The sequence below is a fragment of the Mya arenaria genome, chromosome 3 (assembly GCF_026914265.1).
Source record: "Mya arenaria isolate MELC-2E11 chromosome 3, ASM2691426v1".
In the NCBI taxonomy this organism is placed as follows: Eukaryota; Metazoa; Mollusca; class Bivalvia; order Myida; family Myidae; genus Mya; species Mya arenaria.
Window position 1 is genome coordinate 21,102,078 of NC_069124.1, and position 22,911 is coordinate 21,124,988.

General features: G+C 32.7%; 1 protein-coding gene across 1 annotated transcript; it reads right to left on the reverse strand.

Annotated features, from left to right (window-relative positions):
- Positions 1-825: 825 nt before the first annotated feature.
- LOC128225811 (protein draper-like) lies at positions 826-13,700 on the reverse strand. The gene is made up of 8 exons (XM_052935709.1): positions 13,578-13,700; positions 13,180-13,342; positions 9,786-9,926; positions 9,222-9,362; positions 3,148-3,294; positions 2,503-2,650; positions 1,632-1,720; positions 826-906 (listed from the first exon to the last, which is right to left on the reverse strand). Exons 1-8 carry the CDS (start codon positions 13,698-13,700, stop codon positions 878-880), a joined length of 981 nt encoding a protein of 326 aa, XP_052791669.1. The 3' UTR covers positions 826-877.
- Positions 13,701-22,911: the final 9,211 nt, after the last annotated feature.

Below are 22,911 nucleotides of genomic sequence, written 5' to 3' on the forward strand. Positions count from 1 at the left end.
ATTTCATATATTGAATCTTAAAGAAACGAAAACAAAAATTATAAAGTTTCTCTCCGTTGGAATTAAATTGCACGTTATGCAGAATAATAAGTAGGTTACAAATAAATTAAAGGAAAAAGATTGCTTTTTTTACAAAATATGAGCGTTAAATCAATCTAATGTAACCTAAGTATAGCCCTAACGATACATTCATTAGTCCATGTTTTACGGTATCGGTATGTGTCAGTGCGTTCAAAATACCATGACGCCAAGAGGTCAAAAATACTGGTAAGGGAACATATTGAAGTTACCGAAGTGTGTGCATAAACTAATTCATTGACTTTCGCTCTAAATTTTCAGTAGCGATGAGTAAACGATTTGTTAAAATACGTAATCAGAAGAAGATTAACAATCTATCAATCGAGAAAAAGACAGTTGAATTACAAAAGTGTACAGTGAAGAGTGTTAACATCGTGTTCCCTGGTCAATCTTGATCACTAGACTGATACAAATACATTATTATCCTGTTTTTTTAACACTTTCTTATAGACAATGAGCCTATTACAAGGGAAATAATTCAACACACCTCATGTTTATAAAACAACAACAATTGGAAAATGTTTAAATATCTCCCATCTAGTATATCTGTTTCCGTGTAATTGAACTGTATGACATTTTTATTGTCAGACAAAAAATCGTCTCTCTCAAAGTAATGCTTTAACGAATCATGACATGTTTAGTTGTCTGTTTGTGTTTTATCTTATCTTTTCCTGTTTTACAAATATGTATAGGGAAACGAGTGTTGACAGTCAATAAAAACAGTCACATTTAGCAAATAGGGGAAGTGGGTGATTCATTTAAGGCAAAGCAGTGAATTTTAGGACTTGCCCACATAACACTATCGTCTTGTTCCTGGGGTTGAACCCACTGCAAAGAAGAAAATAACATTAACCTCTTCAGGTGAATTTAATTAATTTTCGAATGAATACCTCGATGCATTTATTAAACGTGATGATATTATATGAATATTTAAGGAATGAATTGCCTGGTTATCGGGGTATGTAAGCAGTTGTGCAGGTTAAATTGTGTAGGATTCCAAGCGTACTTTTACCAGCCCAACTGCGTTCATATTCCGATAATGGCATCAGACTTAACAGTTGATTCATAAGGAAAACATTTAAGGTATTCTTTTTCACCCGTTCTGTAAATAGAACGACCCGACGGTAACCGGGAACAGTTTGTCATATGACGTCATAACAACACAACTTCAAAGTTGATTTTTTAACGTAAAATTAAAACATGATTGACAAAAATATTATAACAAATACTAATAAAAACATTTTTCATCATGCTGATTTCAGATTTTCGAGGCCGGTTGACACAATTAAAACAATAACAAGATAAAAAATATCAATAAACATGTACATTTGTACGCGATCCGTTCATATCCGACCATGTTGCGTCTATCGGATGATAATCGCGGTTGCCGGTTGATCGTTCATTTAAGGATTGAAAGTTGAGGAGTAAATATAAATGCATCAACCTATATTTCAAAATTATAATAAAAAAACATGGCATTGCACGTATGAAGTGAACGAATTAAGTATTCCGATTCAAACACTGATATAAATTAAATAAAATATAAATCTTACGTTCTGTCATATCAAGGCTATCGTAATCAGATGATACAGATGGTCCTGGAGTTGTATAATAATTAGTGTCCGTTTTCTCTGTCCCATTCCTATAAAAAGAATATGGGATCAATGTTATTTTTTTACATAAGGGCATGAAGTGTATATATGCACCCAAAGTATCTCCGTGAAGTAATTTCATGAATGAAATATGTATAGTAAACTTTGAACAAGTAAAAACATAATTTAAAACAGAATCATAATTTATGTTACGTTGAGCGCAACTCAACCTTGTCCATTAGCATAAATTTAATTTTATGAAAAACTACAGCTGTTTGAACGATCAGGGACAATCATTCAAACAAATTTCGAAATTGGGCATTGGTTTCCGATACGAATGTTACTAGAAAAAGAAGCATCGCTGTCACTTGAGACCAAATTGTTGTTGACTTACATTGATGGTAAAGAAACTAGTGGAGGGAAATCATGAATATGAGTAAGTATTTGTGACTATGCCATGGCTTGACGACGGACATCAGACGATCAATGTTTACTCTGAGCGTTAATTATGCATATTTAAACCCTTTGCAAATAAAATTGCTTAAATGACCGACACTTTATAACCAAAGAAAATATAATAAAATATCGGCGTAATACGATATGATATAGTCGTTTCCGAAATCACAAGCTTGAGTGAAAACTAATGTGTAGTTACAAGTCAATTAGGTATTAAATTAACGGTCTGCATTATGTTTTGCCATGCTCTTAAATGAAACAAGCTTGCTCTCATACATATGCCTCCATGCAGTTTGTATTATTGGTATTGGTATATACCCAATGCAACCCCTGAAACAATAAAGCATTATTCTTATGGTTTAGTGATATCAGATACCTGTATCTTGCTTTCCTTCTGCAATACAGGTATATAAAAACTACGTTCGATATTATTGCACCAAACAGTAACGTAGATGAGACCGCAGCAACAACAACAGCTGCGATATTTTCTTTTGGAGTCGACTGGTATTTATCTTGGTTCTTATCTGAAATAATGTAAAGATGTGTGTATTGAAATAATGAAAGAGTGAACGTATGAAGTAAAAGTCATATAAATATTATTTTTATTAGAACAATAACATTTTTTATAAATATCCAAACATATATCTGTTATGTCAGATGAAACGGGGATAATTAGGTATAATACAATAAAAACTACAGGGTAAAGCCCAGTAGTAAACGACACAACGAGTATCCTGTTTAAAGGCGCATTTATGTTTTGGATTTTAGATAGTGCAATATATGTTTTATGCTTTCCTGCACATATGTTCATTCGTCAATGACTGTGATATTTTACCCGCTGATAGATATAAAACTATTTGTTTGTTTTTAATTTTTGACATGAAATTTGGTTTAACAAAGTATGCAAGTATACGAATGTTTCTGTTTGAATTCAAATATGCTGCTTTAGCTAATACTGTTGTAAAATCAAAGAACTTTAACACACAATCAATGTTTAATATTTATATGCAAATAAATTTACCATCATACAAACTCTCGTTGCAAAACTGTCCCATGTAACCCCTTAAACATCCACTACGGCATGTTCCATCTAGTGTGTTGCAATCTCCGTTTATGCAAAAAGCACAATAATGGATACAGTCTTTGCCGAATGCCCCATCTTCACATGCTGAAAATACGTATAGATAACGTTTTTAATAAATTGTTCAAGAACGAAGTCCTTAAGAATTGTGTATAGTAATAAAGAATTGTTGAATATATATTTTGTTCATCACAAATTGGATTGTTTACTTCAGATCCAAGTTGCAATTATTTGTATACCAGACATAACTAACGTGTACTGCAATTCCTGCCACGAGTAAATCCAACGTCCTGTTCACATCCATTAAAACATTCGCCGCTCTTTTAATTGTTCCACGGATACATATATAAGATTTTTACCATTACACAACTTTCAAGTTTAATCAATTTATTCTGTAATTATTGTTTGTTTATATTATTAGCTGTCATTTTGTTGCAAATGACGTTTAGAAATAATGCAAACACCGGTTGTAACCAGATCAACAACACATTTTAATAAGCGCTTACCACCTCAGCCTTGGGAAACCAAAAATGCATATTTTTAGACCTTTTTGTAATTTTGGAATCTTTAAGACTCAACTAAAGTATTTCCATCGGCCTCCGTATGAGAGGCAAAAGGTTAAGAATTCAGTTTCCACTGCCTTTTTTCATATCGTAGTCGATAACTTGAACGGTTTTGTTATGCAATTTTATTTATTGTGCGGGCATCAGCTCTTATTATTAATGCGGCCATTAACAGTTCTAAAGCGCACGCGCATCTTTTCTGCGCATGTGATATTACTTTGCCAGTCAACATTACCGGGCAATATTAAAAAGTATTGACCGCTCGGGTAAAGTGAATTTAACATAGAGAATATAAGTGAGGTATAATAAAATAATTTAGTTCGTTTTGCAGTAATAGTATACAGAAAGACAGATTTGTATATAAAGAACGTCATTCTAAATAAAAAAATGTTATACACAAAAGTTTGAAACTGCAAGCAATGATTATGTTTAATTTTCGGAAAGCAAAGACGTTATAATGTTCTTTTGAAATCAAGTTTTGCATTTGTTTTAAGACCATCTTAAACCTGTAAAGTATACGGTAATATTAGGAATAACATAATTTAAGAAGTAGGGATTAAGACTGATGAATGAGTGTGATAGCAAATTAAATGTTCGAAAAATAGTGCGTAAACTAGAATTGGTTTTACGACTTCTACGTCGGCTTTGTTTTCGTTTGACATAAAGCTTTATGAGAACTTTTGATAACTTGACACCGTTTGAATAATGCAAACGATTCTAGAACTGTAGGTGGAAATATGTGACTGCTTTTGATTGGTTGTTGACGGGAATCACTGGTGATATCACTGATCATGTTAACTAGTCACATGATCATTTGATAGTAGTTGTTGCCTTATTTGGAAATTCACCTCTGGGAACTACATCATAACATATTCAAAAGGTACATGTAGCGTTGAACTTAAAACAATTAGATTATAGTATTTAGAGAAGGTTGTTATGTAAAGTTAGTTATACCATAAATACACTCTAACGTTGAATATTTGTTAATTGTTTGCATTAATTTGTGGACTAAGTATTAATTCAAAATAAAGAAGAAGAATGAAGAAGTGACAAATTACTTTTTCTGTATTCTTAGTTGTTTGAAATTGAGATGTCAACTACTGGTGATGTTTAAGTTTGCTAATTTAAACGGAAATTATTTAAAAAATAAGCGGCATAAATACAAAAGTCATAAAATCTGAACTTTATTTGGATTGAAGAGATTAAAAAAATAATATTCTTATTCAGTTCATTTTTAAAGCCATTTAAGTTTAAATTATGACGAAATTTATTTATTTGATTTAAAAATTCATTAGATTTTGGGGACTTTGAGAATTTGTACTCGAAAATCTATTCATGTATATGTGATGTGAAAAAAAGTGAGATTGATTATTTATTCACGATATGGTGCTTGAGCTGATAGTCAGTGAAAGGGTTATAAATTATTGATATTTGTGTATTGAAGTGACATTGGGTTAGTGAATGGTGGTATATTAAGAAAATTTAAGGTTGAATTCCGGACACTTTGATTTTTGCGTGCAATAATTTGTAAATAGTTTGAACTATTTACTCACGGTGTAACTGAGTTTAGATGCAAGTCGGTATTGAGATTAAAGTGGATTATGTGATTCAGTGATGACAATTAAGGTGATAACACACTTATAGGGAAGTGTTAGGTTATGCATGTGCACTATGCAGAAAAGAGCTAATAGCGGTTTGCGGATGTTGAAATAAAAATATAACTGTGATTATTTGCTAAAATTATAATGTGCATTTCGTTGTTTGGTGCCTGATATACATAATATAAAGCGATGATATGATTTGTACACATTCTAGTGCTCCACATGTTTGAGATTTGAAAGAGTTATAAAAAATTGTACATGAATTAGGAACTGAGAAATAATAAAAATGTATGTAGAGAGAACAAGTATACAGAGACATGATGTGAGGTTATGTAACTGCAAATATGTTCATTGCTATTAATTGTTAGATAGAATGTGATGAAGTGATAAAGTGTGAATAATTTTGATGTTTTTAATTTGAAAACTATAAGTTGAACATGGTGGCAGAAAGTGATTAAGAGTGAGAGGAGGAACCCTATTTGTATCCTAGACTGTCGAAAGTCGTGATGATGTGTCTTGGGATACATTTAAGTTTGAGGTAAAGCTGTTGCCACTTAACTGTGAATTTAGTAAAGACGTTGTCAAGTTTGCATTGAGTAGATCATTGAAGAGAAAGGCTTAAGATGTCATTATGATCTAGGGGTTAAAGAGATACTAGTCAAACTTGATAGTACACATGGGAGTCTAGAGAGTAGAGAGACTTTATTAATGTCAACAAAAAGTTGAAGAGATAATTGTGAACTTTGCTGCTAGACTTGTAGTACATTTATACCAACCTGTTATGCCAGTAAAAAAAGAACCATACAGCAAAACCATGCCTATATACCACCTTTGTTAATGCACAGACATGTGTTACTAATATGAAAAATAGAGACCAAAGCCAGAATTAGTTGGGGGAAAAATGAAGTAGCTGTGACAATAGATGGGATAAAGACCATAGGTTTGTTAGATACAGGGAGTTGCATAAGTAGCATATCAAAGTCATTCTTTGATGACCATTCATCATCAAGAGAAATAAAGCCCCTTGATCACATACTTAGAGTAAATTCTGCGGAAAGGAATCATTTGCCGTAGTTTGGATATGTTGAAGCAAACCTACAAACATTGCGAGGAATACCCAATTTTTAGTGGCACCCATGTCTGTTCTTATACACCGATATATACAACGCTATTTTCAGACCAAACACCATTACTGATTGTAACTAATATTCTTCAATAGCTATTACATGAATGGCAAATGATACCTGTTATTTAAATACGTGATTATAAATAAAGAGAGCTGAGCAAAAATAAGAACAAAACAGCTGTAGTAAGATGCGCCGTGACGGACAAAACAATCTTACACCAAATGAAAGCAATAATGTAAAAAGGTACACGGGTGGAGAAATCAGGTATTCAAAGACAGCTGCCATTACTCTGGAAAGTGAGAAGTCAAATCTTCCATTATTTATAGATGTGAAACCAACTGTAGTTCAGTTTGATTATGGGACAAACAAGGAGATCATGGTTAACCTCTCTAATCTAACTACAAATACTGTAACAGTAACATCCAAAGCTATTGTATGTGAATTGCAACCAGTAACTGTTGATGAAGCTGTGTTTGAGACGAACGTTAGGTAGGAGAAGAAGAATATATTGAAAGAAGTACACACTGATCAGGACAAGAAATTAACAAGTGAAGAATTAGATCGGATACATCAACTTCTTGACAAACAACGAAATATCTTTTCAACAGTAGACACTGACATAGGACAATGTGAGATGGATTTACTTCCAGAATATCAGACTTGATTTAAGCAACCCCATAGAAGAATTCCCAGACAAATGATTGGTGAAGTAAGAAAATATTGAGAACAGCTCTTGTCCGTTGGTATTATTAGAACGTCAAGATTCCCTTGGACTTCAAATGTTTATTTTTGGACATTCTTTCTTGAAAATGGTCTTCACATAAAAGTTTTCTGACAATTTGAAAATCAATAGATTTACATTATTGACAAATAAAAATACATTAAGATATGTATTAACATCAGCAAAATTAGATGCGACCGGACACAAATGGGCTTCGGCACCAAAAAATTACAACTTTAATAAACACTTTAGAGCTGGAGCAAAGAATGATGATGCTAATAGTTTAAGTCGGTATCCGTTCAACAAAGATGAGGAAGAGAATACTATTGAGGATAACTCGGTGTAGGCGATATATCATAGACTAAGTGTACCACACAGAGATGAACATTAATTTTGTGGAAGTCACGGAGGAGACAGGAAATCCATTGGCACAGACGGAAATGAGAGAGATCCGGAGAAACCAGAGAAGAGATCAGTTGATAGAGAGATGGAGGAGAGCGGTTATAGTCAACCGAATTTCAAACAGGAAACAATACAGAGAGGACTAAACTATGTGAAGGGATTTCATGAATTTAAAGATAAAAAGACGAATTTTATACAAAGAAGAAGAAGATAACGAAGAAAAAACTGAAAAAACTGTAACTTCCCCAGTGTTACAGAGAGAGGTTTTGATGGGTTTACATAACCATGTAGGACATCCAGGGAAGGATAGCACTTTGAATTTGCTGAAAGCAAGGTTGTACTTGCCAGGAATGGCGCAAGACGTTGAAAAATGAGTCAGTATTGTCAGAGAAGGAACAGCCCTACAAACAGTCGTGCCCCTTTGATAAACATTTCATCGTCATATCCACTTGAGAGAGTTTGTATTGACCTTACAATTACAGACCACAATACAAAATATGCCTAAGCAATACCTACCAGAAACCAGACAGAAAAGACCACTGCAGCTGCATTTTACCACCGATTCTTTATTCACTACGGCATGTCAACCGACACCCATTCCAGCCAAGGAGCAAACTTTGAATCGGAGCTTATACACGAATAATGCAAATAAACTAACATGACGAATATCAGAACGACGCCGTACCATCTAATGGTTCCAAATAGAGTCACTGATCGTATGAAACGAACATATCTGGACATATAAGGCACACTTTAGAAGTGGCAGAAAGTCGGCACGAAAAGGAACGTTGCTCCACTAGTGTAAGCTACAATAATACGCCTCATGAAACCACTAAAATCGCCCCGTTTGAGCCTATGTTTGGACGTACACCAAGGTTACCAATTGACTCAGTATTTGAAGCTGACATGGGAGACAAGCCGAAAAGTAAGAACGTACAAGAAAATATTTCAGACCTGAACAAATGGACACGTTGGTGCGAGGACGCATATGTTTTAAGAAGGGGAGACGGAGTGTTTAGGTTTATTAATTTTAATACTGCCCAGCGTCACATTCTGTTTTAATATTGACTCTGAACTGACATTAACCTCAAGTGTGAACTTACATTATTATTTTATTTTTGCTCTTTGACAGGTTGCTTATATGTTTTGTACTTTGAAAAACGGTAGATTTGTATCGCCTCATAGTGCATGTTGTGTTAATGTGATTATCAAAACAATACCTCAGTCAAAGAACAATAACTCGATTTCACGTTTATGATTTCTTATTTGAAGTTTGAATCATGTCGGCAACTTTGTGTGACAAAAACACAAATCACCTCTTAACTCAAATAATATTTTCTATAACAAGCATGTTTTGGTAATATTTTAAGTAACGTTATATCATTAAATTGAAATGAGAAATTTAAATAAGAAATGTTACTACAACGTAATGGTAAGATAACGTTTGAATATATTCAAAAGGTTTGTATTTCGGTCATTCAAACCACTTTTACAAAATTGAAATTTCCTTGAACAATAAAGCAGTGTATTTATGAAAAGTTGTAACTGTACAGCAAAATATTTTTTTTGAAAAAAAAACAACAAACAAATAATTACTCACTGGTGTTACAGAAGTCTCCTTTGTATCCAACGACACATCCGTCTGGACAGTGCCCATTGTACGTGTCACACGTCGTGCTGCCGTCATGACAGTAGCCACAGTTTGATGTACAGTTTGGGCCAAACTCTCCGGAAGCACAGGCTAGAACGTACATTTGAGTTAAGCTACCTCTTTTGCATTTTCAAAACTAATGTATCAATGAACGAGTAATTTGGCCAATGCTTAGTATCGAATGAGAATGTTTACCAATAGGTTTTCAACTTGTTCCTGTAGGTTGAAACGCAGTTGGACAATATATTGTAGAGTTACATTAAACATCTTGTATTCACATTCATATAAATTAAGTGGAAGTCATTGTTCAAAGTAAAGTATTTTTAACACTTAAACTATATTGAAGCCTTGTTCTTCAATATGTATGTGCATGACAGGCTATTGGTAGCACTGTTATTATTCAAGCCATTTGAGTAGTACTTGTACAACCTACAAAACATAGATTTCGATAAATATTTGGTACTTAAGACATTAAGAGAGGGATATACAAATAAACAGTAACGGACAAATTACGTATGTTACACAGCTGCCCTTTGTATCCAGATGAACATCCATGTGGACAATAGCCGTTGTTCGTGTTGCACGTCATGTTGCCATCACGACATTGACCACATCGTAATGTACACTCTGCTCCATCATCTTCCGGATCACATGCTGTAGTGATAATAACTGATACTATATATGTCATTGCAGATACATATGTGTATTATGGCTGTTTAAGTATATCACAACATCTAATAGGAGCTACTTTTCATTTACAGATATTCTAAATTTGAATGGCAGATATATTTACATAACATATATATATATATATATATATATATATATATATATATATATATATATATATATATATTTATATATACATATGCTATACCATGTTGCCGGTTCATTATAACCATTACATATTTTTGCTGTAATACACAAGTGTAGTAACACTTGCTTGATCGGTAATTTTCCAGCCTGTCATACGTTTATTTCTCATAAAAATATATTTGAATTAAATAGTTATTTTATTTTATTTTTAATCATGAGAGGAAAACGCTATATTTCATCTTGATTTCCTGAGAAACGTTCTAAAATTCTTTATTGTCTGTATTTAAACTAATTGATGAAGTCATGAACATATTACAAATTATGACGATATCTTGACAGGTGTGAAGACATCATTTTAAAGAAAGAATTATTTTTTAGGAAAAGTGTAGTGTTTATGTTGTTATTCTTACTAAATATCATCTCAGTTTTAATTTTTTGTCCAAACGGAGTAAAAATGAACGGATAAAAGTATTTTGTTTTAAATTTTTCGGGTACAACATTTCAACAATGCATGTAGCGTGGGAAAAATAATTGCTTTGTCAGTTTGTGGTGTTCTCCTCATCGTCAGCACAGGTGAAACAACTAAGTCTTTATTTGTATCCTTTAATGAAAAAAATGCGTGTGATAAAATGAACCTGCAACTCGATATCATATAATGCCAAAGGTTCGCTTACTAACAACTTTCCTAAACTCGTTAAATAAAGTGTGTATAATATGATGGCTAGTGTAGTAATCTGGTCTTTCATGCACATCAATTATCGAGAGAGCCGTCATCCTTAACACAGATGATAAATAACCATTTCTAGAGTTTCATAATAAAATGTTTAATGCAAGTATCTAAGTCACTCCGTCCTGCCGTCGACCATATGTCTGTGGAACCAGCTAGAGGTGCACTTTGCCACGGTCCGTTCCTTAAAAACTTTCAAAGCCGGGGTGTTGTAGTATCCAATGTTATTTGCCATTTCGAACACTTAATTTCAACTAGAGCAGTCACATGAGTGACGAATACCTCCAAATGCCGCCTGGACACAGGAATGGCAAACTATTCCTTTGAAAAGAGGCCATAACTCCAAGGTTACTGCACACTGCATCTTCTTTTATCATGCATGTATTGTTTGTCCGGAAACCGTTTTTCTATTTTCGTAACAGTGCACAAAAACCTTTACTCCACTGGCCCCATTTTCAATCACAAGCAATGTCTTCACAGAGGCTGCCTATACAGCAAGTTTCATCACAATATCTCATGCCCAATTAAAGCTAAGAAGCAGAAACCATTTTTCTATTTTTAGTAACAGTGACCTTGACCTTGGTCCCACCAGCCCCAATATCGAACTTGACCTGTATCTTCTTATGTTACACCTGTGTACCAAAAAATGTTCAAATCTGTCAAGCCTTTCATGAGTTATCGTCCGGAAACCGTGTTTCTATTTTTAGTAACAGTGACCTTGACCTTGGCCCCACCAGCCCCAATATCAAACTTGACCTGTATCTTCTGATGTTACACCTGTGTACCAAACATTTTTCACATCTGGCAAGCCTTTCATGAGTTATCGTCCGGAAACCGTTTTTTTCTATTTTTAGTTACAGTGACCTTGACCTTGGCCCCACCAGCCCCAATATCGAACTTGACCTGTATCTTCTGATGTTACACCTATGTACCAAAATGTTTTCAAATCTGTCTAGCCTTTCATGAGTTATCGTCCGGAAACCATGAAAACCGACTGACCGACCGACAGACCGACCGACAGACCGACCGACCGACCGACCGACAAGCTCACTCCTATATTCCCCTTCAAACCTCGTTTGTGGGGGTATAATAACTTGCTATTTTTAACCTTACCGGCAATATCTTAAATATGCACAATGAAAATCAAGTTGTGTCATTTTGTTCACTTATTCAATCCTTCAGTAAATGTCACAGTACAATACAGAATTGTGACTCACCGTCCGTTTAAGCCAGTGATATGTCATAATATCGGTCTCCAATCGCTTCGATTATCGTTTGAATATAGAACTAATCGCTAGCGGATAGTTTTCAAATATCAATAATGACTGATTTAATTAAAAACGAAATTCATATCACTTAGCTGAGCTCACATAGGCTAGAAGTAATCCGACTTGTTTTTATTTGTTCGTTGCAACCAACCTTTGTAATGGCGCCCGCCCTGTTGACTTCATTATGTCATAAAATGCGACTAAATATGAATAATATTTCATTATTTCTTTGTTTTAACGAAAATTCTGAAGTCTACAATATTGAATCCAAATTGTAGCCACCTACAGTAAAAGTGTTTTATTACACAGATCTGAAACCACATTCTTCGATTTTCGAAATGTTATAAAAATATCAGATGTACTATATCATGCTTACGTTTGCACAAAAAAGCTAAGGCACAGATGCAACACGATAATGCGAAAACTAATTATTTTAGCACCACGGATAAGTGTTAGAAATGGCGTTTAGTAGGCGTGCAGAAATAATAAAAGTTGCGTTTTTAGGATTAAAATAGTTAAGCTTTATACTTTGTTGTATATAAATAAAATATAGTTTCTGATTAAATAAAGAACTTTTTACAACGTAAATGTTTGAATACGTATTTCAATTCAATTTACGGATAGTGACGATATATTAAAACATGTACATGTACATGGTATCTCTAAATTGATTTTCATCGGTTTTTGTTGGCCTAGAACATGTACAATCTTAAAGCCGTCTAATGCACGTTTAATATGAGAAATGAATGAAAAGTTATGTGGTTCCTACTTGCTGAACCAAATATATTTATTGCCATCATAGCGGCCTAGATAGGAAGTAGTCATTTTATACACAAACCGCAGAAGAAGTAAAACATCCAGCGTATCACGCTGGACTTCAAGCCCGTGATATATATATTTATATATACATGTACATATATAGCGACTGCTTGTCTTTTAAATATATAATGCAATCAATTCGATGATTTAAACAAAAGGGGAGGCCTAAGCGGCATAGGGTGACAGTGCTACCTATAATCGTTATTTCTAGTAGAACAACGTCTTATGGCATCTGAATATTACGAGATTGAATAGTGTTGAGAAGAAAGCAGCATACATATTACAACATTCCGACGTACGTGTTTGACATGTCTCTCCTTTGAACCGAGTAGCACATCCATTCGGACAGTGACCGTTGTCAATGTTGCACGTTGTTTTCCCATCACGACACTGACCGCATTTTGATGTGCATCCCCATCCATATTCTCCGGGATCACAGGCTGAAGGGATGTCAACAATACATTTTATGGTAAATCTTGTCATAATTTTCCACTTGAAATCGTCCAAACATTGTTGTTTATTTTCCACGTCTTATTAAGGCTTAACAATGGTATGATTTATTGTCACAGTGACAATCGAATATTAATTGCATATTTAATTAAACAAAATAGTGTGTATGCATATCGGCCTTAAATTGTATTGTACACTTTTTTAAGTAAAAAACTCGACACTTACGAGTTGAGCATACATCTCCTTTGTATCCGGGTGCACAGCTGCTTGAACAATGACCGTTGTATGCGTTACACGTTGTGTTCCCGCCACTACATTGACCGCAATGTGACGTACAACCAGGTCCATACTCTCCGTGTGAACATTCTGTAATATAATTGACAATGTACTGTCCCCCACCTTGTTCCTATACGGTAGATCGCAATAAATTTCAACACGTAAAATAAAAACCACAAATAATGAATATAAGGGAAAAAGCAAAACGAGAAATCCATAAAAGAAAAAAAATAGGATGAAATTCATTAAAGGAAAGCCAGTTTGTAAAAAAAGCTTATAATCATGTATACCATATCGTGAAATGTGTCTGGACTCAAGTTTGCACAAAACTTTTTTCTGTGTACTTAAGTTCAAAACTACAACCCTGGAATTTAACATGTTTCTGCCTGAAATCCCCTTATTTTAACTCCTCTAAGGTTCATTAACCTTTGTTATAGAATGTGCTATATTTTGACAACATTGTGTTATCTGAAGAACACAATGCAATTAGGAGCATGCGTTTTGCGGCAAAATCTTACTATTTGCACAAACTACCATAAAAGGTTAATTTGCAGCATTTTAGCAATTTAACATGCCAACGAAATATGCGCTACGAACAGAATGTTTTTGTGTAATTTTGTAACATAAGACCAACAGAAAGTTAACAGAATTTTACACATTTTGATTTCAATGTCACTAAGTGGATTGATACTTTGTGAAACGAATTACTATATAGGCTCAAATACGCACGAGTTTTACACAAATCTCCTTTATATCCCGGGGCACATCCATTCAAACATTTTCCGTCGCCCTTGTTGCAACAAATAAATGTAGCAGTTGAATTTTTATATGTCTGATTTTTATTTGCTAAAACAATTATATATCGCTGATCATACGAGTTAAACGGACAAACTTTGGTCACAGGCTGAATTTTTCCATCCCGGCAAGCACAATGAGCATGCCCCTGTGGCCATATCGTATTCTTCAGCACAGTGACCTTCATGTAGACAACCAGATCCGAAGTAGCCAAGCTTACAAGCTGAAGTAAACAATTATATAATTATAATAAAACTTCTTATAACAATTCCAATCAATTTAAATCATATACAGAAGTTAACAGATTATACTATTTCAATACTAGTATGATTTAATGGTACATCTATAATGAGCTTATTTCCTGTAACACCTATAAATTTGTATACAGTTGAGTGATTATTTTCGTTCTGATAAACAAATCCATTTTTTTCAAAGGGATATTCAATTTAATTTTCATTATATTAGATATTTAACGTTAAATGTATGTCCGTATTTGCTTGTGCATTTCGAAAATATGTTTGGAATTGCTTGGCTGTATTCATGACAGAAAAGGAAATATTTCATTTGTAATGATAAAATGTAAGTACAAATGTTTACACCAAATATAATTTTTGATAGATTCAAAACAACAAGTACACTTTTAATTAGGTTATATGACTTAAAACCATTTCAGATATTTTATACACTGCACTCCAAAACATGTGTTTTATTGCTTCTTCGAAAATGGAACAAAAGTGGCAACAATTACAGTTGGGTTTTGCACTGAACAAGAAACGGTATTTAGATATGATTTTTATAATTATTTTAAATTGAAATGATCGGGTTGTGATCACATGACAACTATATGATTCTTGAATGTCGTGGCACTGCGAAAACGATTAATAGCACCATTACAAGACACGGTAGCATACACACCGTCAACCCAGCAAGTCAAACAGTACCAGAAAGGAAACACCGAAAACATGGTGAGTTATGCTGTAAGATCATTGTAGTTTCTGCTAGTTTTTGTGACGGGATAATATTACGTTGAAAGCTGATACCTTCTGTAAGTTCATATTTTGGACACATTTTCGAGAAAACTATGGAGGTCACCCAAGTACTTAAACAAATTTGCAGGGAATTTTTCCGCGATACTTTTCTCGCGTGATCATACAGGAAGTTTGCAAATTCAGCTTCTGAAAGGCATTTCCGGGTTGAATCTTTGCAGCAAAGTCTGATTAAAAATACAAATACTACTCCAGCGAAAGAATTTGGTCTCTAAGTAAAAAGGGATTCGAAACATATGTGGTTTTGACTCAAACATTTGCTTTCGAAGTCAGTTATTGGAGTTGATCCTTGAAGTTGTGTATCAATTGATTGGTAGCCGGCTTTTGCACACTTTCACAGTAGTATATGGTAATTATATTCAGTATAAAACTTTGCTTATTCTATAAATCATATGCTAAGGTAACTGTCGCCTTAAATGGTGTTATCCATTGTTTAATCATATGTACATACTAAGCCTCAATAAGGTATGCTCTGTTTATAATATATTATATTCATTTAAATTATTCAAATTGTTTTCATAATAATAAATGGTTTCACTAGAAATTGGTGCTTGCTCTATTTACATGTAAAGTCAACATAAAAATAGTAACTTACAACTTTTAAACTTAACATTCATGTAAGAATATAAAATAGTGCTTTATAAGCTCGGCTGCCATTTGTGAGATTTGACTATAATTGTTTTGATAGGAAATAAGGTTAATATTTTAAAGACCAAAAATGATTTAGGGTTTATTAATTAAGGGAAAGAAATGAATAGTGCAAAATATCCTCAAATACTCCATGTGGAATGCAGAGCAATCAAAATATTGACTTGAGGGTTACCTAACTGACCTGTATACATGAAGGCTGTTAAGGTCAGTAGTAAAATAAGTTGCAATATTGTTCTGTTTTGTATGTTTCCATAATCAAAAAAGAGACGCTTATTCCTAGCAAATACTCTTGTTAAAAACAAATTGGCTTCTTGTTACTGACATACAACTCACTTACAATAAATACATGCTGATTGTTTTTGTCTCTTGTTTATTGTTCTTAATTTGGTCTTATTCAAAACTATTTATTTTTCAATTTTCTTTCAATCTCAACCCTTTTGTTAAAATTTAATTGAGGATTGGAGTCAGTTTAGTTTAACAGCTCCGTTAAGATTTAATTGAGGATTGGAGTCAGTTCAGTTTAAAAGCAGGATGCATAGTTAAAGCTGTTAATGTTTTATAATAAATAATAATATAATATTATTGCTTATAATACTACAATAATAATAGTACTATAATAATAATATTACTTTACTAATACGTTTACTAAAACTAATATACTAAATAATAACTATTTTGATACAACAAATCAAATATGTTTGAGTAGATGACGATGATGAAGACAATTATAATAATAATAATAATAATAATAATAATAATAATAATAATAATAATAATAATAATAATAATAATAAAAATAGTATACTTATAATTATAAGTATACTATTGTAATAATATTATTATACTAATACTTTTGTTTAATTCTGTTTCAATAGAAACCATGTTTTTGTGTTATTTTACTCACATGTATTCCATATCTGGAATTCACAAATGACCATTTTCCCTGTAGTGTTCTTTTCGATTCTAACTATCTGCATCACTATTGGTTTCATGAACCGAAGTTCATAGGAATACTGCACTGTTAATGATTCATACAAAGAACGCAAGGGGGAGGAAACGTTTCCGACACTGACATTAAGAGGTCCATTATCCTCTTTCCATTTTCCTGTTTTTAACGAAAGGATGAGATAACTATTATAACAATCAGCAAATTGAAGCACTTCTTCAATCACGGCTTATATGAATAATGCATAGTTTATTCTATATTCATAATTATAATGCTTTAATAATTGAACCTAAACATGAGTAGTTATGATAAAGAAAAATATATTCGTACCATCTCCTCTACCATAAATCCGCATTTCATTTATTAGATATTTCTTTCCCAAGTCGATCTGCCACCAGTTAATGCTTTCAGTTGCACTGCAGCATCCGCAGGCGTCGGTATTGTTTTTAATTACGTTATCAATCGCATTCATTTTGGAGTAGTTGTACGATTCATAGACGATTGGGGGTGCCATTGAAACTTTCACGTCACTGCGAATTTGTTGTATTAAGTTTACCCCTAAAAAAATGAGTGGTGAATATTAGACTCACGTGTCATTTTACGTGTGATCATGATTCTATGTTGATGATATTAGCCTAATGCATACCGTAAATGAGGATCACCAGATCAACTGTTGAATGCCGAGTTTCAAGATATCAACTTGGGTGAGGTTGACCGCTCAATTAAATGAGTTGCACATTGTAGGTTTTTAGGTTTGTAAAGTTTATTAAAGTATTTTCAATACAATAATTTATGAATTTTATGATATCATAACAATTACAAGTATTGCAACTCAAAGTATGAGGTGTAAGAGATAATAGTTACAACACAATTATTAACAACAAATGGATGATGTATCTATATTGTCCTAAATAATTTCACAATAAGAGGCTAGAAAAAATGCTAATCGTAGTAAAAAAAATAAAGATTAAAGTGGGGAATTAGAATACTGAAAATTAACGCGCACGTTCATGCATGATTCAGAAATGGAAGTAAAAGACCTTTTATCAGCGCGGTCAGACCTGCGATGAACATAAGGATGCATTTGTAGATTTATATAAAATAACAATAACCTAAAGGCTAAAATGCATAAATTACATAAATAATAACATTTTGTTATAATGAAACGTGTTGCAGGTTTTGGCAGAGATTCTTGAAAATATATTAGTTGATAATATGAAGGACAGATTAACGATATCAGATATATTTTGAAAAATGGTTTGCAGATTTTTGCCCTTTCTAGCAATGCCATTCTTATTTAAAAGTATGATATACATAATAACAACACATGATTTCTGAATAAACATTATCACAAAAAGGGCAAAGATGATAGTTCAATGCAAGATTTTCATATCGCTCCGTTTCAACTCGAATTGGAGTTAATCCACATCTAAACTTATCTAACGCTGACCTATGTCTAGGAGGCATTATCAGCTTATAAAGAAATTCAACAGAAAAGCTTGTTTTTTATTTGCAGTAGTTTCTTAGCTTACTCCTGTCCCTTCCACGTAAACCTTCACATCTATTTATTGAATCTTGCCGATCCCTAACATACGCTGGCATTATTGTATTACCTATCCGTCTAACAACAGTGCATTAAGGTACCTTATTATAAAGATTAATATATATATATATATATATATATATATATATATATATATATATATATATATATATATATATATATATATATATATATATATATATATATATATATATATATATAAATCAAAGCTTAATAATGTCTCCTTTACAAAATAAAACCACGAGATATGTGATGTAATTGCTTTGCTGTTTGCTCACAATGCTATTCAATTTTTTACACGAGATAAAGGTGTGTTGCACAACCTCGACCAATATCCCACGACAGATGGCCACTTACGAATAATCATGGGTATCCATGCTATTTCTCCTGACACAGCATCATTAGGAGTGTTTTTCCCGACCAGTTAATTTCTCACTCCACCAACGTTTGCCTGTTCTATGTTTTTAATACATCTTGTGGTACTATAGTTAACTTTAAAAGATTTATATGGTATGCTCTAATACAAAGTCATTGATTAAATAACACCATTCACTATCGAAAACATCAACATCACATTGTCGTCGCATTACTTGATTAAAATCATCAATAAATGCATTTATCTTCAACAAAGTATCATGATCGCACATAAAATTTGGTGTACTATTAATTATTAATCATATTTACTTTTTAAAAATATCAATATAATAGTCTACTACCGACCTTCCTATCACGGAAAATGCATGCTATCTTTCATTAATGATGCAGAGATAAGTGTTATCAATTAATAGATCTACATACGTATTAATTGTAAAATCAACAACGTTACGTTCTGGTAAAAACCTACCCCTGCAATAAAATCTTCAAGGCCACCACACCTACGGTTAAAATCCCCACAAATAAATATAAGACCGTCATTTTGAAACTGATAAATATTGGTAAACAAATTATCATCAAAGAAATTTACATCAAAATGTTATGCAGAAATTCAACTTGATAACCTGACTGTACGGTAATAACTTGAATTTAAATTCCTTAAGTTGTTAACCACACAAACAAAGTTTTAAAAAAAGACAAAAAAGACCATGAATTTAACATATATTAAAATTCTACATTTTTGGTTTAAAGTACTTATACATCAACATTAGAATACGATATTGAGTAGTAATTAGTGTGCTCCGGAAGAACATATAAATTTAATATAAATTAAATTTGGCCGAAATAATCGGCTGCTAAATTGGAAATGAAAACATGTCCGAACCGGATTTAAACTAAAGAACAAGTGAGAAAGATGCCCAAAATAAAGAAGGTTGGATAACTGAACATTCGGCAATGAGAAAGAGTTTCTTCTCTTAATAACTATTAAATTTCCTCAAAATTTGTTAAATGCAAAAGAAAAAGTCGCAACGACAAATGTTTAAAAGAGAAAAAATAGTTTCACTTTTTTCCAAACCGTTACAAAACTAAATTATATCCAGCTGAAACGAATCTCTTCATTAGTGTATGTTATCTTTCAAAAACTATTGAAAATTCGAATGTTAACATTTTCATTATGTTTAGTTTTATATTCATCTAATTTGTTGATAACACTTATTTAAACAAGCACCTTAGTGTTGGTAGAATAAAAATGATAATAACTTTAAAAATACCATTCGATCAATTACATTGTTATCATATAGACGCAGTGTTGTTCTTCCATTCCAATATAATGTAATAAACAATGAAATAAATGCAGAATTCAATAGCAGATTTGTATATTATGACACCCACACCAACGTAAAAATCAATAAGTAGTGAACATTTAAGTGTAAATTTCGGAATATCGGAGAACATCATTTAAGAAATTACAAAAGACACCGTTTAAGACTAAAACTAGTCGATATATTTTAAGGGGAGAACACCCACGTAACATAATCATATCTAAATTATATATTCTAAGTTTGGTTGCACGGTGCACACGTCAAAATATTCGCAGAAGGATGATAAGTTACAATTATCTTATAGATAGCTCACAGAACAACCTGATCGGAATGCACGTTTGATTTATTTTCCGTGAGTCAATTATTGGTAATTGACTTCTCAAATTACATTGAATGTCCAACCTGATTATGTGGTACTCAGTAGAAGTTTATGGAAGTGTAAGAGTTTGCAGCTTCAATCGTTTGCAAAATTCCCATTTTATAAGGAACGCATTAGAAAAACTGAAAAGTTAAACATATTTAAAGAATTCTAGATGGGACAAATGTGTTTCCTTTTTAAAGTGTAGAGTTGAATCTTCAATCAAATTCATAATTAACAAATGTTATCAATTGCTTTAATTAGTAGCACAAACTTCCCCCCTGAACCGAAAAATAAAACTTAATTTAAATCATACCCACTGCTTACTACTTTATTGATGGATATTTATGGAATTGGTCGGGTTTTGGTGTCCGATGATGAGATTAAATATGGTTTTGGGGGCGTGGCATCCAAAAGTGTGCGCCTTGATGTTTTCCTTTATATAACCATCATTTTTTTCCGATACTGACAATAATAAGCTACTACTCTTATGGCATTTTTGGATAAATAGCCCTAAAACTTAATCAATTGATCACACTATGTAATGGACATAAAGTTTAAGCATGCTAGGAAATATAGTGCTGAAAAACGTATACAGCAATAATTATTAAACTGATCATATAATGCAACAGTCAATTGTAACCACGTCCCCGCCAAATGGCCCCGCACCCCAGGGACCCTAGGTAAGGCCCATTCCCCGCTATATTTAAAGCGAAGACAAAACCACCGCTTTCACCCAGGCCACATGAAAGGTAAAAACACGACCCATCCACCCGGCTATCCCAGGTATACCCCTGGACCTGGGGGGCCGTGGCTACAATTAACTGGTGCATAAGTTACGCGGCCATACTTTGGTCACAGTTGCTCCCTTCCCATCCCGGCAAGCAAACTGAGCACGCCCCTGTGGCCATATCGTATTCTACAGCACAGTGACCTTTATGTAGACAACCATATCCGTAGTTACCAGGACTGCAAGCTGCAATATTTAAGAAAAACTTAAACAAAAACTTATGCAATTACTAAAGGTAATACTAATATTTATACTTAAACTAATACTAACACTAATACCAATTCCAATATTTATACTAATACTTATACTAATTCTAATACAAATACTTAAAATAATTATCATTATTATCATTTTTATTACCCTTAATATTAAAAGAATATTATTATTTTTATCATTATTATTATTATTATTATTATTATTATTATTATTATTATTATTATTATTATTATTAAAATTGTTATAATTAATTATTTTGATGATGATGATGATGATGATGATGATGATGATGATGATGATGATGATGATGATGATTATCATTATTATTATTATTATTATTATTATTATTATTATTATTATTATTATTATTATAATTCATATTATTATTATTATTAAGGCAATAGTAATAAATAAGATATTGTCTTTTTACTTACATGTATTATATATCTTGAATTCACAAATGATCATGGTTCCTCCAGTGTTCTTTTCTATTCGGACTATCTGCATCACCATTGGTTTGGAAAACGGAAGTATATAGGAGTACCGCACGTCTTTCATATTATACAAAACTCTCAACACGGAGGAGGCGTTTCGAACACTGACATTAAGAGGTCCGTTATCATCCCACCATTTCTCTGTATTAAACAAAAGGGTGAGGTAACTTGTATTCAAATCAACAACAAATGTATAATCTTTAACACTTCTTAATACTTTGAATAATGAATGTCTTTATTATTAAATCATATTTGTTGTTTTATTTACATCGGAGAAAATATGGTCACATGATGTGTTAAAAATATACGAATTGACTCGTAGACGGGGCTTAAAACTTAAATGTACCTGTGCGCAGCTTCTTACATGCAAAATACCTTACGTACGAAACTTTTACGCCAAGAGAGAAATGGAAAATAAAGATGCTGCGAACACGAAATGATGCACTGTCTCATTTCAAAACATAGTGATTTCATATATGTCTAAATGGCGAAGGATTTTCAGACCGAAAAAAAATATATATGACTTACTAAGAAACATGTTTTAAAAGGTTTCATGTATTTTGTTATTTATACTTTAGATAAAACAATAAAGCTATTGTTGCCCTTCAGTTTTAGTCGATATCAAATATCAAATGAAGCGATATCAACATCGGGTTACCTCACTGAAGTGCAACAAATGTATACTATATTATTTGACAATAGGACGAGGTTACTTTTATTCCAATC

What these genes read in the sequence shown, in the direction of transcription:
- LOC128225811 (XM_052935709.1), bottom strand. Translation starts at nt 13,700, where the DNA reads ATGGACCTGGTTGTACGTCACATTGCGGTCAATGTAGTGGCGGGAACA. An exon ending in ACGTCGGAATGTTGTAATAT is followed by an intron (nt 9,927 to 13,179) that starts GTATGCTGCTTT and finishes TTATCACTACAG; the next exon opens with CATGTGATCCGGAAGATGAT. An exon ending in AGGGCAGCTGTGTAACATAC is followed by an intron (nt 9,363 to 9,785) that starts GTAATTTGTCCG and finishes TGTACGTTCTAG; the next exon opens with CCTGTGCTTCCGGAGAGTTT.